Raw genomic sequence first — 16,960 nt, 5'->3', positions numbered from 1 at the left:
ATTATATATAAAAATATATATATATATAATTAAGATGTAAATAAAAAGTTGTCTTTTAACCGGCTGTTCTTCTTTGTCAACGCTACTAGGGACCTATAGGTTCGCAATAATGAGAATTGGTTATTTTAAAAAGAAAAGGCGCTATATAGCCCTACATTAGTAGAAGTAAGCGGCTGAGTTAGCCTAGCCTACCCTAAAAGTGGTATAGTAGGGTATAGTAGGCGAGCGAGTTAGCGAAGACGCTTAGGCTAATAGAAAAGAGAGCGTCGGTGCGTAGCCTTCATTCTACTACGCTACGAAAAGGTTACGAGATCACTTAGCTCGACGTTAGGAGAGTCAAGGGGGCCTACATAGAAGAACCGCTGTTCGCTGACTTTCTAAGGTCTAACCTTTCGCCCCTTACTGAAAAGGGGCAATTAGCTTTGCACCACTGATAGACTACTTAAGATTCAACTCAAAAGGCCCTACTTAGTTTCGTAAGCCTTTGTCATTGTCAGTCAACTAAGTAGGGCCTGAGGCCCCCTGTGAATCCGTAAATCTGAGGAGCATGCCGCAACAAAAGGATGGTCCCCTATGCATTTCATTCTTTCCAGAAGGGAAAAAAAGAAGTACCCCCCATCATAGTGAACCTCTCCTTGTGATCGGGATGAGGTAGATGCCTCCCAGCCGGGGGGCGGATCGAATCGGAGTTTCCTTAGGTAGCCACCGACCTACAGTTATCCTTAAACTTCCGTGCTTGGTAGAGAAGAAGCGAACAAAGGTACGCTCACTTGCTGTCTTGTTCTCTGTCGCGAACTGGGATCGCTCGCCAGCTAGGTCAGATTGGAGCAACATTGTATGAGAACATATTACCCATATTCGGGGACAAGGGGCGAAACGACCTCTCGATCTACTTACTGCAGCCCAAGAATAAAAACGTCGTCTAGGCGTTACCTGTTGCTCCGATCTCCCCTACGCCTAGGACGTTGTCTGGGCCCACCAAGAGCCATAGTTAGTTGCTGTTTCCATTTGGTAGTTTTTTTATCGTTGTTGATACCGGCAAGACCCAGCCAGATGATGTCTGCTGGTTGGTAGTGAGAGGACTCTTAGTACCTGCATACCCAAAAGGGGGCGCTGGTTAAAAAACAAGAATTTTTCTCTTTCTTGCTCTCCCTTAGCAGCGGGAAAGGAGTCTATCTATCTGCCTAGCTTTGGTAGATTTCCCCCAACGCAATCCACAGAAATTCCATGAATCCCTTGGTGGATAAGTCTGACGACTCAGCAGCAGTGCGGAATTTTCTTTCTCGTCTGCTGGATCTGATCTATAGTTAGGGGGCAATACATACCAAAAGGTTCGAAGAAGGATAATGAGTGAAGATCTGCCCCAGCCAAGTCGTCGACCGCTGCGGTACCTGAACATATATATATATATATATATATATATATATATATATATATATATATATATATATATATATATATATATATATATATATAGTCTATGGTATCCCAAGATTACATAATATATATTAGAATACATGAATAATATAATATAAGTTTGTTAAGTTATGATTTGTATAAAATTGTTACAATATTTCCCGTAGCTACAACAATAAAAAAAAATCCAATCTTATTTTACCCATAACTTCTTCTTTTTAAATCCATTTTGAGTGAATCAAATTGCTATGGTTTCATATTGAACTCTATTTTATGAATCTAAATAGAAAAATTATAGGTTTATTGTCAGAAACATAAGTTACAAGTTATTTTTGTAAAGGTAGTCATTTCAGTCGAAAAAAATGACGTCTAGATGACCATTTTGGAAAACATACTTCCACTTTGAGTTTAACCATGATTTTTGGATATAGTTTCATGTTCATAAGAAAAATCATTTTCCCAAAAGAACAACTTTTAAATCAAAGTTTATCATAGTTTTTAATTAAGTAACCCAAAACAGCCAACGGTGTTACTACGACGGCGTATATCCAATTTTACGGTGTTTTTCGTGTTTTCCGGTTTCAAATCATTAAGTTAGCATATCATATAGATATATAACATTTGTTTAGTTGATTTTAAAAGTCAAGTTAGAAGGATTAACTTTTGTTTGCGAACAAGTTTAGAATTAACTAAACTATGTTCTAGTGATTACGAGTTTAAACCTTCGAATAAGATAGTTTTATATATATGAATCAAATGATGTTATGAACATCATTACTACCTCAATTTTAGTAGGTAAACCTACTGGAAGTGACAAGAAATGATCTAGCTTCAAAGGATCTTGGATGGCTTGAAAGTTCTTGAAGTAGGATCATGACACAAAAACAAGTTCAAGTAAGATTTTTACTTGAATTAAGATAGTTTATAGTTATAGAAATTGAATCAAAGTTTGAATATGAATATTACCTTGAATAAGAAAATAACCTACTATAAGTAACAAAGGTTTCTTGATCTTAGATGATTACTTGGAATGGATTAGAAAGCTTGGATGTAAACTAGTAAACTTGAAAGGATTTTCGAAGTGTTCTTGAATTGTTCTTCCTAAGATGATTATAGCTTGATTCTTGAAGTAATTTTTGATGAAGATGATGATTAGCTACTGGCAAAATTCGTTCATAAGTATGTGTGTGTGTGTGTTAAGAGAGAATTAGAAAGAGAATTGGAAGTGAAATGGAGTGAATGATGAGTGGTAAGTGGTGAGTGGTGAGTGGTGAGTGGGGTTAAAAGAAGTTCTAGTTAGTTGACTAGTTCATGGTAGAAGTTAAAATTGATTAGTCATGTATGACATAATCAAGAGTGGAATCCCATGCTAGTTCCTATTGGTATATACCCATAGTAAGTACGTCTTGAAGCTGTGTATAATACGGGTATGAATACGACTAGAATTCTTGATGAAAAAAGAATGGGAATGTAACTGTAACCATTTTTGTTAAGTATGAGTGTTTTGATATATGTCTTGAAGTCTTCCAAAAGTATATTAATACATCTAAATACACTACATGTATATACATTTTAACTGAGTCGTTAAGTCATCGTTAGTCGTTACATGTAAGTGTTGTTTTGAAACCTTTAAGTTAACGATCTCATTTAATATTGTTAACCCATTGTTTATTATATCTAATGAGATATTAAATTATTATATTATCATGATATTATGATATATTAATATATCTTAATATGATATATATACATTTAAATGTCGTTACAATGATAATTGTTACATATATGTCTCGTTTCGAAATCCTTAAGTCAGTAGTCTTGTTTTTATGTATATAACTCATTGTTAATATACTTATGGAGATACTTACTTATCATAATCTCATGTTAACAATATGTATATCCATATATATATCGTCATGTCGTTTTTACGAGTTTTAACGTTCGTGAATCGTCGGTCAACTTGGGTGGTCAATTGTCTATATGAAACCTATTTCAGTTAATCAAGTCTTAACAAGTTTGATTGCTTAACATGTTGGAAAAACTTAATCATGTAAATATCAATTTCATCTAATATATATAAACATGGAAAAGTTCGGGTCACTACATCTTCTATCATGTCGTGAAAAATCGCCATCATGCATCTTTGAAAGGTTGTAGGGGCGTTGCAAAGCCCAAATGACATGCTTTTGTAAGCAAAAGTACCATAAGGGCACGTGAATGTGGTTTTCTCTTGGTCCTCAGGTGCGATTGGAATTTGAAAATATCCGGAGAAACCGTCAAGAAAACAATAGTAACTGTTTTTGGCTAACCTTTCCAACATTTGATCAATGAAAGGTAAGGGAAAGTGATCTTTTCTGGTGGTGTCATTTAATTTTCTATAATCAATACATACACGCCATCCTGTTACAGTCCTAGTAGGAATAAGCTCATTTTTTTCATTTGTGATGACAGTCATGCCACCCTTCTTAAGTACGCATTGAACTGGGCTTACCCATGGACTATCAGAGATTGGATAAATTAAACCTGCATCTAGCAGTTTAATAACTTCTTTCTTAATAACATCTTGCATATTAGGATTTAGTCTTCATTGGCGTTGCACATACGTTTTATGACCTTCTTCCATAAGGATTTTATGTGTGCAATACGAAGGACTTATACCTTTAATGTCATGAATCTTCCATGCAATAGCTGGTTTATGAGCTTTTAGCATAGAAATGAGTTGAGATTTTTCATTTTTAGTAAGAGAAGACGATATTATTACAGGTAATTCAGATTCACCATGTAAATAAGCATATTCCAAATGGTTTGGAAGTGGCTTTAACTCTAATGTCGGTGGTTCTTCTATCGATGATTTATATCGATATCTGTCTTCCTCTTTTAGCATTTGAAGTTCTTCTGTTGTTGGTTCGTATTCATTAGCCATGAGTGTAGCTAACATTTCAGCTTCATCAATTGGTTCAGTTCCTTCTCCTAAAGAACATTCTCCTGTTTCTTGTAATTCTGGAAATTCTTGTAACAATTCTGCATGTGAATCTATAGTTTGAACATTATAACATGTATCATATGCAGATTGCGGTTGTTGTATAGCTCTATCAACAGAAAAGGTAACACTCTCGTTCTCTATACTTAGGGTCAGTTTCTTACCGAACATGTCAATTATTGCTTTATCCGTGTTTAAGAATGGTCTTCCTAATATGAGAGGAACTCGAGAATCTTCTTCCAAGTCCAGAATAACAAAATCTACTGGAAATACTAAAGTACCAACTTTAACTAGCATGTTTTCCATTATCCCTCTAGGATATTTTACAGATCTATCGGCTAGTTGTATGCTTATTCGTGTTGGTTTCAAATCTCCAAGGTCTAGTTTAGCGTATATTGAATACGGCATTAAATTTATACTAGCACCTAAGTCTGTCAATGCTTCTATTGAACTAAGACTACCCAGAAAACATGGAATTGTGAAACTTCCTGGATCTGAGAGTTATTCTGGTAGTTTATTCAACAGCACTGCAGAACAATTTGCATTCATAGTTACAGCCGAGAGTTCTTCCATTTTCTTTCTATTTGTGATTAGATCTTTCAGAAATTTAGCATATCTAAGCATTCCTGAAATCACATCAATGAAAGGAAGATTTACATTTATTTGTTTAAACATATCCAAGAATTTGGATTGCTCGGCTTCAAGTCTTTCTTTTCTCATTTTACTTGGGTAAGGAAGTGGTGGTTGGTATGGTTTAACATAAGGTTTAGCCTTAACTATGTTATCTTCATTAACATTTTCAACTACCGGTTCTGTTTCCTTATCTTGCTCAGGCTGTGGTTCTTGTGGAGTAGGGATAGAGTCATCAGAAATTACTGGTATTTCAGGTGGTTTAAGTGTAATACCACTTCTTATGGTAATGGATTTAGCTGTTTCATTCTGGGGGTTAGCATTTATATCTCTGGGTAGACTTCCCGGTTTTCTTTCACCTATCAACCTTGCTAGGTTACTTACTTCTTGTTCCTGATTTTGAATAGAAGCTTGTTAATTTCTAAATGCTTGAGCACTTTGTTCATTGGTTTGTTTCTGAGATGTGAAAAATTGCGTTTGATATTCAACTAGCTTCGACATCATATCTTCTAAATTTGGCTTTTTATCATCAGTTTGTGGTGGTTTAATTGGAAAATTAGGTCTTTGCTTATTGTAAGTATTATTAGATACTTGTTGATTTCTAGGACCTTGTTGGTTGTTGTATGGAATATTTCGGTTATAATTCTGATTTTGATTGTAGTTTGGTCTTGGCGGTTGATAATTATTCTGATAATTATTTCCAGGCCTTTGGTTCATGTATGAAACATTCTCTCTTTATTCCATTGTTTGTTCAATACTGAGACAATCTTTTGTCAAATGTGGTCCTCCACACTGCTCACAACTAATTCGTATAGCGTGAATATCTTTAGTCATCTTTTCCATTCGTCTTTCGAAAGCATCTATCTTTGCGGAAATGGAATCAAAGTCATGGCTAGAATCGGCTCTAGCTGCTTTAGATGATCTAATGATATCTTTTTCTTGATGTCACTCATGTGATTGGGAAGCAGTGTTATCAATAATTTTGTAAGCTTCAGTTGCGGTTTTCTTCATAATGGAACCACCAGCTACAATGATGACCCGTAAATTTCTGACCAAATTTAAACTTAATCTTTAATGTTTCCTACACGATAAGCAAAGTCTATGAAGTTGAATCTCAAAATTTTAAACTATTCAATTACCCTTCGATTGTTCTCAACGATTCGTGAATAATTATATGTAAATAGATGTAACAAAGTGTTAAGTAAATGATACCGTGCATTAAACTTATTGGTTTGATTATCTGATTAATATATTTAACTACTAAGTTAAAAGATTATGCTAAACGACTGAATTAAAAGATATTTACTGAGTCCCTTAATGATTATGATATTATTACGTGTCTCTGTTGTAAGGTCCACGTTGATTTGGGAAATCATTCATGTTTAACGGTATTCGGAATTAATGGTAAAGTGTTTGTTTAAATAACGTAATTTAGACACATACAATAATAAGGAATATTAACTGTTAGAATTAGATATATGAATAACTTGCAAAGTGTATTTAAAACGTGCTTATATATATATATATATATATATATATATATATATATATATATATATATATATATATATATATATATATATATATATATATATATATATATATATATATATATATATATATATATATATATATATATATATATATATATATATATATATATATATTTGATATATTCGATTTCAAATTAATTAAGTAAACGATTGTTACGCTCTCTTATGGATTCGATTGAAATTAGTTATGTCATATAGTACATAAAGAAGTAATAAACGCTAGTACATAAATGAACTACTTAGTTAAGTTTTAAAATAAAAACGTCATATGATATAATAAATTTGATATTAATTTAATTATAAAACGTTTTGAGTAAAAAGGATACTATTATATATATATGTATATGTATATATAACGAGGCGATAATTTATAGAAGTAAATGACCAAAACACTCGAAAGTTTAAGATATACTTTGAGTGGTATAGTTTATGGATAATTTAAGGCTATATTTTGGCAAGGTACGTGACACGAAACGTAAAATGAAAGTTTTCTAAATGTACGAGAGAACGTTTGAAAAACCGGAACCGGGACATAAGTCGAGTGATGACGTACGACTTATCGGAACTAAAATTACAAATCAACTATGCACGTGAATTTAATATAATATATAATTAATTATTTAAATTATATATATTATATATTTATTTATTATGTCGACAAGCTAGATTACAAAAACAATTTGAGCTGGCAATTGATCTCATGCGATCGCATGAGTATTGCACTCCAGAGTCATGCGATCGTATGACCACAGGGATCAGCAAACATCTATAAATTCGAGCGAGTTCAGGCTTAATCACACACACATATATTCATTTTTACTCCGTATGTATTTATTAATTATATTATTATTATTATTTTTAATATTAATATTATTAGTAGTATTATACATAAAATATTACGACAAGGTCATGAGCGTGTCACTTTCAAAACAAGTTTTGAGCGGGATAGAGCTAAGGAAATTATGAGTATTGTTCACAAGTCAAACCTAGTGTTTATCATCTCCGTTGCGTCTACGTACTTTCCTGCAATATTGAATCACAATATTGATACGTGAGCATTCATATCTTATCTTTTATATATTAATAGTGTATACATGTCTAGTGCTCGGGTATATATGTTTATGCATGCTTGTATACTAAATTTCGTCGTTAAACAGTTTATAATGAATCACGAATTAAATACATATATTACTGGTAAAATGAAATGTCCCGTTCTTATTGATTAAAAACGTTCCATATTAATTGATTTCGTTGCGAGGTTTTGACCTCTATATGAGACGTTTTTCAAAGACTGCATTCATTTTTAAAACAAACCATAACCTTTATTTCATAAATAAAGGTTTAAAAAGCTTTACGTAGATTATCAAATAATGATAATCTAAAATATCCTGTTTACACACGACCATTACATAATGGTTTACAATATAAATATGTTACATCGAAATCAGTTTCTTGAATGCAGTTTTTACACAGTATCATACAAACATGGACTCCAAATCTTGTCCTTATTTTAGTATGCAACAGCGGAAGCTCTTAGTATTCACCTGAGAATAAACATGCTTTAAACGTCAACAAAAATGTTGGTGAGTTATAGGTTTAACCTATATATATCAAATTGTAACAATAGACCACAAGATTTCATATTTCAATATGCATCCCATACATAGAGATAAAAAATCATTCATATGGTGAACACCTGGTAACCGACATTAACAAGATGCATATATAAGAATATCCCCATCATTCCGGGACACCCTTCGGATATGATATAAATTTCGAAGTACTAAAGCATCCGGTACTTTGGATGGGGTTTGTTAGGCCCAATAGATCTATCTTTAGGATTTGCGTCAATTAGGGTGTCTGTTCCCTAATTCTTAGATTACCAGACTTAATAAAAAGGGGCATATTCGATTTCGATAATTCAACCATAGAATGTAGTTTCACGTACTTGTGTCTATTTTGTAAATCATTTATAAAACCTGCATGTATTCTCATCCCAAAAATATTAGATTTAAAAGTGGGACTATAACTCACTTTCACAGATTTTTACTTCATCGGGAAGTAAGACTTGGCCACTGGTTGATTCACGAACCTATAACAATATATACATATATATCAAAGTATGTTCAAAATATATTTACAACACTTTTAATATATTTTGATGTTTTAAGTTTATTAAGTCAGCTGTCCTCGTTAGTAACCTACAACTAGTTGTCCACAATTAGATGTACAGAAATAAATCGATAAATATTATCTTGAATCAATCCACGACCCAGTGTATACGTATCTCAGTATTGATCACAACTCAAACTATATATATTTTGGAATCAACCTCAACCCTGTATAGCTAACTCCAACATTCACATATAGAGTGTCTATGGTTGTTCTGAAATATGTATAGATGTGTCGACATGATAGGTCGAAACATTGTATACGTGTCTATGGTATCTCAAGATTACATAATATACAATACAAGTTGATTAAGTTATGGTTGGAATAGATTTGTTACCAATTTTCACGTAGCTAAAATGAGAAAAATTATCCAATCTTATTTTACCCATAACATCTTCATTTTAAATCCGTTTTGAGTGAATCAAATTGTTATGGTTTCATATTGAACTCTATTTTATGAATCTAAATAGAAAAAGTATAGGTTTATAGTCAGAAAAATAAGTTACAAGTCATTTTTGTAAAGGTAGTCATTTCAGTCGAAAGAACGACGTCTAGATGACCATTTTAGAAAACAAACTTCCACTTTGAGTTTAACCATAATTTTTGGATATAGTTTCATGTTCATAATAAAAATCATCTTCTCAGAATAACAACTTTTAAGTCAAAGTTTATCATAGTTTTTAATTAACTAACCCCAAAACAGCCCGCGGTGTTACTACGACGGCGTAAATCCGGTTTTACGGTGTTTTTCGTGTTTCCAGGTTTTAAATCATTAAGTTAGCATATCATATAGATATAGAACATGTGTTTAGTTGATTTTAAAAGTCAAGTTAGAAGGATTAACTTTTGTTTGCGAACAAGTTTAGAATTAACTAAACTATGTTCTAGTGATTACGAGTTTAAACCTTCGAATAAGATAGTTTTATATATATGAATCGAATGATGTTATGAACATCATTACTACCTCAAGTTTAGTAGGTAAACCTACTGGAAGTGACAAGAAATGATCTAGCTTCAAAGGATCTTGGATGGCTTGAAAGTTCTTGAAGTAGGATCATGACACAAAAACAAGTTCAAGTAAGATTTTTACTCGAATTAAGATAGTTTATAGTTATAGAAATTGAACCAAAGTTTGAATATGATTATTACCTTGTATTAGAATGATAACCTACTGTAAGAAACAAAGATTTCTTGAGGTTGGATGATCACCTTACAAGATTGGAAGTGAGCTAGCAAACTTGAAAGTATTCTTGATTTTATGTAACTAGAACTTGTAAAATATATGAAGAACACTTAGAACTTGAAGATAGAACTTGAGAGAGATCAATTAGATGAAGAAAATTGAAGAATGAAAGTGTTTGTAGGTGTTTTTGGTCGTTGGTGTATGGATTAGATATAAAGGATATGTAATTTTGTTTTCATGTAAATAAGTCATGAATGATTACTCATATTTTTGTAATTTTATGAGATATTTCATGCTAGTTGCCAAATGATGGTTCCCACATGTGTTAGGTGACTCACATGGGCTGCTAAGAGCTGATCATTGGAGTGTATATACCAATAGTACACACATCTAAAAGCTGTGTATTGTACGAGTACGAATACGGGTGCATACGAGTAGAATTGTTGATGAAACTGAACGAGGATGTAATTGTAAGCATTTTTGTTAAGTAGAAGTATTTTGATAAGTGTCTTGAAGTCTTTCAAAAGTGTATGAATACATATTAAAACACTACATGTATATACATTTTAACTGAGTCGTTAAGTCATCGTTAGTCGTTACATGTAAATGTTGTTTTGAAACCTTTAGGTTAACGATCTTGTTGAATGTTGTTAACCCATTGTTTATTATAACAAATGAGATGTTAAATTATTATATTATCATGATATTATGATATATAATATATCTTAGTATGATGTATATACAGTTAAATGTCGTTACAACGATAATCGTTACATATATGTCTCGTTTCGAAATCATTAAGTTAGTAGTCTTATTTTTACATATGTATTTCATTGTTAATACACTTAATAATATATTTACTTATCATATAACATAATTAACCAAGTGTATCAATATCTTAATATGATTCATATGTACCTAGTAAGATGTTGTTATAACGATAATCGTTATATATATCGTTTTCGAGTTTCTTAAATTAATAGTCTCATTTTTATGTATATAACTCATTGTTTAAATACCTAATGAGATACATACTTATAATAAAAACATGTTAACTATATATATAACCATATATATGTCATCGTATAGTTTTTACAAGTTTTAACGTTCGTGAATCACCGGTCAACTTGGGTGGTCAATTGTCTATATGAAACATATTTCAATTAATCAAGTCTTAACAAGTTTGATTGCTTAACATGTTGGAAACATTTAATCATGTAAATATCAATCTCAATTAATATATATAAACATGGAAAAGTTCGGGTCACTACAGTACCTACCCGTTAAATAAATTTCGTCCCGAAATTTTAAGCTGTTGAAGGTGTTGACGAATCTTCTGGAAATAGATGCGGGTATTTCTTCTTCATCTGATCTTCACGCTCCCAGGTGAACTCGGGTCCTCTACGAGCATTCCATCGAACCTTAACAATTGGTATCTTGTTTTGCTTAAGACTTTTAACCTCACGATCCATTATTTCGACGGGTTCTTCGATGAATTGAAGTTTTTCGTTGATTTGGACTTCATCTAACGGAATAGTGAGATCTTCTTTAGCAAAACATTTCTTCAAATTTGAGACGTGGAAAGTGTTATGTACAGCCGCGAGTTGTTGAGGTAACTCAAGTCGGTAAGCTACTGGTCCGACACGATCAATAATCTTGAATGGTCCAATATACCTTGGATTTAATTTCCCTCGTTTACCAAATCGAACAACGCCTTTCCAAGGTGCAACTTTAAGCATGACCATCTCTCCAATTTCAAATTCTATATCTTTTCTTTTAATGTCAGCGTAGCTCTTTTGTCGACTTTGGGCGGTTTTCAACCGTTGTTGAATTTGGATGATCTTCTCGGTAGTTTCTTGTATAATCTCCGGACCCGTAATCTGTCTATCCCCCACTTCACTCCAACAAATCGGAGACCTGCACTTTCTACCATAAAGTGCTTCAAACGGCGCCATCTCAATGCTTGAATGGTAGCTGTTGTTGTAGGAAAATTCTGCTAACGGTAGATGTCGATCCCAACTGTTTCCGAAATCAATAACACATGCTCGTAGCATGTCTTCAAGCATTTGTATCATCCTTTCACTCTGCCCATCAGTTTGTGGATGATAGGCAGTACTCATGTCTAGACGAGTTCCTAATGCTTGCTGTAATGTCTGCCAGAATCTTGAAATAAATCTGCCATCCCTATCAGAGATAATAGAGATTGGTATTCCATGTCTGGAGACGACTTCCTTCAAATACAGCCGTGCTAACTTCTCCATCTTGTCATCTTCTCTTATTGGCAGGAAGTGTGCTGATTTGGTGAGACGATCAACTATTACCCAAATAGTATCAAAACCACTTGCAGTCCTTGGCAATTTAGTGATGAAATCCATGGTAATGTTTTCCCATTTCCATTCCGGGATTTCGGGTTGTTGAAGTAGACCTGATGGTTTCTGATGCTCAGCTTTGACCTTAGAACACGTCAAACATTCTCCTACATATTTAGCAACATCGGCTTTCATACCCGGCCACCAAAAATGTTTCTTGAGATCCTTGTACATCTTCCCCGTTCCAGGATGTATTGAGTATCTGGTTTTATGAGCTTCTCTAAGTACCATTTCTCTCATATCTCCAAATTTTGGTACCCAAATCCTTTCAGCCCTATACCGGGTTCCGTCTTCTCGAATATTAAGATGTTTCTCCGATCCTTTGGGTATTTCATCCTTTAAATTTCCCTCTTTTAAAACTCCTTGTTGCGCCTCCTTTATTTGAGTAGTAAGGTTATTATGAATCATTATATTCATAGATTTTACTCGAATGGGTTCTCTGTCCTTCCTGCTCAAGGCATCGGCTACCACATTTGCCTTCCCCGGGTGGTAACGAATCTCAAAGTCGTAATCATTCAATAATTCAATCCACCTACGCTGCCTCATATTCAGTTGTTTCTGATTAAATATGTGTTGAAGACTTTTGTGGTCGGTATATATAATACTTTTGACCCCATATAAGTAGTGCCTCCAAGTCTTTAATGCAAAAACAACCGCGCCTAATTCCAAATCATGTGTCGTATAATTTTGTTCGTGAATCTTCAATTGTCTAGACGCATAAGCAATCACCTTCATTCGTTGCATTAATACACAACCGAGACCTTGCTTTGATGCATCACAATAAATCACAAAATCATCATTCCCTTCAGGCAATGACAATATAGGTGCCTTAGTTAGCTTTTTCTTCAATAACTGAAACGCTTTCTCTTGTTCATCATTCCATTCAAATTTCTTCCCTTTATGCGTTAATGCAGTCAAGGGTTTTGCTATTCTGGAAAAGTCTTGGATGAACCTTCTGTAGTAACCAGCTAATCCTAAAAACTGGCGTATGTGTTTCGGAGTTTTCGGGGTTTCCCACTTTTCAACAGTTTCTATCTTTGCCGGATCCACCTTAATACCTTCTTTGTTCACTATGTGACCGAGGAATTGAACTTCTTCCAACCAAAATGCACACTTTGAAAACTTAGCGTACAATTCTTCCTTCCTCAATACTTCTAACACCTTTCTCAAATGTTCACCGTGTTCTTGGTCATTCTTTGAGTAAATAAGTATGTCATCAATGAAAACAATGACAAACTTGTCAAGGTATGGTCCACACACTCGGTTCATAAGGTCCATGAACACGGCTGGTGCATTAGTTAAACCAAACGGCATGACCATAAACTCGTAATGACCGTAACGTGTTCTGAAAGCAGTCTTTGGAATATCATCTTCTTTCACCCGCATTTGATGATACCCGGAACGTAAGTCAATCTTTGAATAAACAGACGAGCCTTGTAGTTGATCAAATAAGTCATCGATTCTCGGTAGAGGGTAGCGGTTCTTGATGGTAAGTTTTTTCAACTCTCGGTAGTCGATACACAACCTGAATGTACCATCTTTCTTCTTGACAAACAAAACAGGAGCTCCCCACGGTGATGTGCTTGGTCGAATGAAACCACGCTCTAAAAGTTCTTGTAATTGGCTTTGCAGTTCTTTCATCTCGCTGGGTGCGAGTCTGTAAGGAGCACGAGCTATTGGTGCAGCTCCTGGTACAAGATCTATTTGAAATTCAACGGATCGCTGTGGGGGTAATCCCGGTAATTCTTTCGGAAATACATCGGGAAATTGTTTTGCAATGGGAACATCATTGATGCTCTTTTCTTCAGTTTGTACTTTCTTGACGTGTGCTAGAACAGCAAAGCAACCTTTTCTTATTAGTTTTTGTGCCTTCAAATTACTAATAAGATGTAGCTTCGTGTTGCCCTTTTCTCCGTACACCATTAAGGGTTTTCCTTTTTCTCGTATAATGCGAATTGCATTTTTGTAACAGACGATCTCTGCTTTCACTTCTTTCAACCAGTCCATACCGATTATCACATCAAAACTCCCTAACTCTACTGGTATCAAATCAATCTTAAATGTTTCGCTAACCAGTTTAATTTCTCGATTCCGACATATATTATCTGCTGAAATTAATTTACCATTTGCTAATTCGAGTAAAAATTTACTATCCAAAGGCGTCAATGGACAACTTAATTTAGCACAAAAATCTCTACTCATATAGCTTCTATCCGCACCCGAATCAAATAAAACGTAAGCAGATTTATTGTCAATAAGAAACGTACCCGTAACAAGCTCCGGGTCTTCCTGTGCCTCTGCCGCATTAATATTGAAAACTCTTCCGCGGCCTTGTCCATTCGTGTTCTCCTGGTTCGGGCAATTTCTAATAATGTGGCCCGGTTTTCCACATTTATAACAAACTACATTGGCATAACTTGCTCCGACACTACTTGCTCCGCCATTACTCGTTCCGACACCATTTGTTCCTTTCGTTCTATTAACCCCTGGTCCGTAGACCTCACACTTCACCGCGCTATGACCATTTCTTTTACACTTGTTGCAAAATTTGGTGCAGAACCCCGAGTGATACTTTTCACACCTTTGGCATAGCTGCTTCTGATTGTTGTTGTTGTTGCGGTTATTATTGTTGTTGGGATGATTGTTGTAGTTGCTGTTGTTATTGTTGTTGTTGTTGTTGTTGTTGTTGGGCCATTTGTTGTAGTTGCGATTGATGTTGCGATTGTTGGGATAATTGTTGCGATTATTGTTGTAATTGCTGTTGTTGTTGTATTGGTGATTCTTATCACTATTTTCCTCCCACTTTCTTTTGACTTGCTTCACATTGGCCTCTTCAGCAGTCTGTTCTTTAATTCTTTCTTCAATCTGGTTCACTAGTTTGTGAGCCATTCTACATGCCTGTTGTATGGAGGCGGGCTCGTGTGAACTTATATCTTCTTGGATTCTTTCCGGTAATCCTTTCACAAACGCGTCGATCTTCTCTTCCTCATCTTCGAATGCTCCCGGACACAATAGGCACAATTCTGTGAATCGTCTTTCGTACGTGGTAATATCAAATCCTTGGGTTCGTAACCCTCTAAGTTCTGTCTTGAGCTTATTGACCTCGGTTCTGGGACGGTACTTCTCGTTCATCAAGTGCTTGAATGCTGACCACGGTAGTGCGTACGCATCATCTTGTCCCACTTACTCTAGATAGGTATTCCACCATGTTAACGCAGAACCTGTGAAGGTATGCGTAGCGTACTTCACTTTGTCCTCTTCAGTACACTTACTTATGGCAAACACCGATTCGACCTTCTCGGTCCACCATTTCAATCCGATCGGTCCTTCGGTTCCATCAAATTCCAAAGGTTTGCAGGCAGTGAATTCTTTGTAGGTGCATCCTACACGATTTCCTGTACTGCTAGATCCAAGGTTATTGTTGGTATGTAGCGCAGCCTGTACTGCGGCTATGTTTGAAGCTAGAAAAGTACGGAATTCCTCTTCATTCATATTCACGGTGTGTCGAGTAGTCGGTGCCATTTCCTTCAAAATAGTCAAATGGAACAAGTTAATCATACAGAATATTAAGAGTAGTTAATAGTATTTCGTAGCATAATATGAACTCATTTATAAAAGCTTTTTCTTCATATTAGCGTTTTATAAGTTTAAATTCGGGTAGTACCTACCCGTTAAGTTCATACTTAGTAGCTAATATATAATTCAACTACTACAATTCTATATGAAAAACTGATTATAATAATATTTCGCGTTCAAACTTTTATACAATATTTTACAAACTTACAATACCGCTTATTTTACATATAGCATGAAATATAGCACACAATAAATTTGATACAAGATGGTTGTGAAGATAATTCTAGCTAGTACACAAGTCGTGCAGCAAAGGCAATAAAGACACGTAATTCATACGTCCAGAAACAAGTCATGCATTCTGGTTTTACTAGGATTACTTCCCATCCTTGGTCTTGTGGAACATAACCGTTATGGCCATTGATAAGACAGCGTGTTGTAACGTCGTCAAAAGGACGAGGGTTATGTAATGTCCAACAGTCCCGTAACAATCGAAAAACCTCATTTCTTACCCCAATTACCGACTCCGTCACTTGTGGAAACGTTTTGTTTAATAGTTGTAGCCCGATGTTCTTGTTCTCACTTTGGTGAGAAGTGAACATTACTAATCCGTAAGCATAACATGCTTCTTTATGTTGCATGTTAGCCGCTTTTTCTAAATCACGAAGTCCAATATTCGGATATATTGAGTCAAAATAATTTCTTAACCCGTTGCGTAAAATAGCATTTGGGTTCCCCTCAATATATGCGTCAAAGTAAACACATCGTAACTTATGGGTTTCCCAATGTGATATCCCCCATCTTTCAAACGAAAGTCTCTTATAAACCAAGACATTCTTGGAACGTTCTTCGAATGTCTTACAAACTGATCTCGACTTAAATAGTTGTGCCGAGGAATTCTGACCGACTCTAGACAAGATTTCATCAATCATGTCTCCGGGTAGGTCTCTTAAAATATTGGGTTGTCTATCCATTTTGTGTTTTTAAACTGTAAAATAGACAAGAGTTAGATTCATAAAAAAATACTTATTAATACAAGCAATTTTTACATATATCATAAAGCATAAGCACACTATATTACATA

The 16,960-nt window shown here is 34.6% G+C and overlaps 1 protein-coding gene across 1 annotated transcript in view; it reads right to left on the bottom strand.

Annotated features, from left to right (window-relative positions):
- Nucleotides 1–618: 618 nt before the first annotated feature.
- The window catches only part of LOC139845621 (uncharacterized), a 122,351-nt gene continuing 106,009 nt past the window's right edge, over nt 619–16,960 (bottom strand). The window contains exons 2-4 of the mRNA XM_071835886.1: nt 1,219–1,301; nt 1,037–1,113; nt 619–951 (exon numbers count right to left, since the gene is read on the bottom strand). Of these exons, the coding sequence (XP_071691987.1) occupies nt 619–951; nt 1,037–1,113; nt 1,219–1,301 (493 nt within the window). The remainder of the gene's footprint in view (nt 952–1,036; nt 1,114–1,218; nt 1,302–16,960) is intronic.

Source organism: Rutidosis leptorrhynchoides, chromosome 1 (genome assembly GCF_046630445.1).
Source record: "Rutidosis leptorrhynchoides isolate AG116_Rl617_1_P2 chromosome 1, CSIRO_AGI_Rlap_v1, whole genome shotgun sequence".
Taxonomy (NCBI): Eukaryota; Viridiplantae; Streptophyta; class Magnoliopsida; order Asterales; family Asteraceae; genus Rutidosis; species Rutidosis leptorrhynchoides.
Note: the sequence above shows the minus strand (reverse complement) of the source record. Positions and strands in the feature narration are given on the sequence as shown.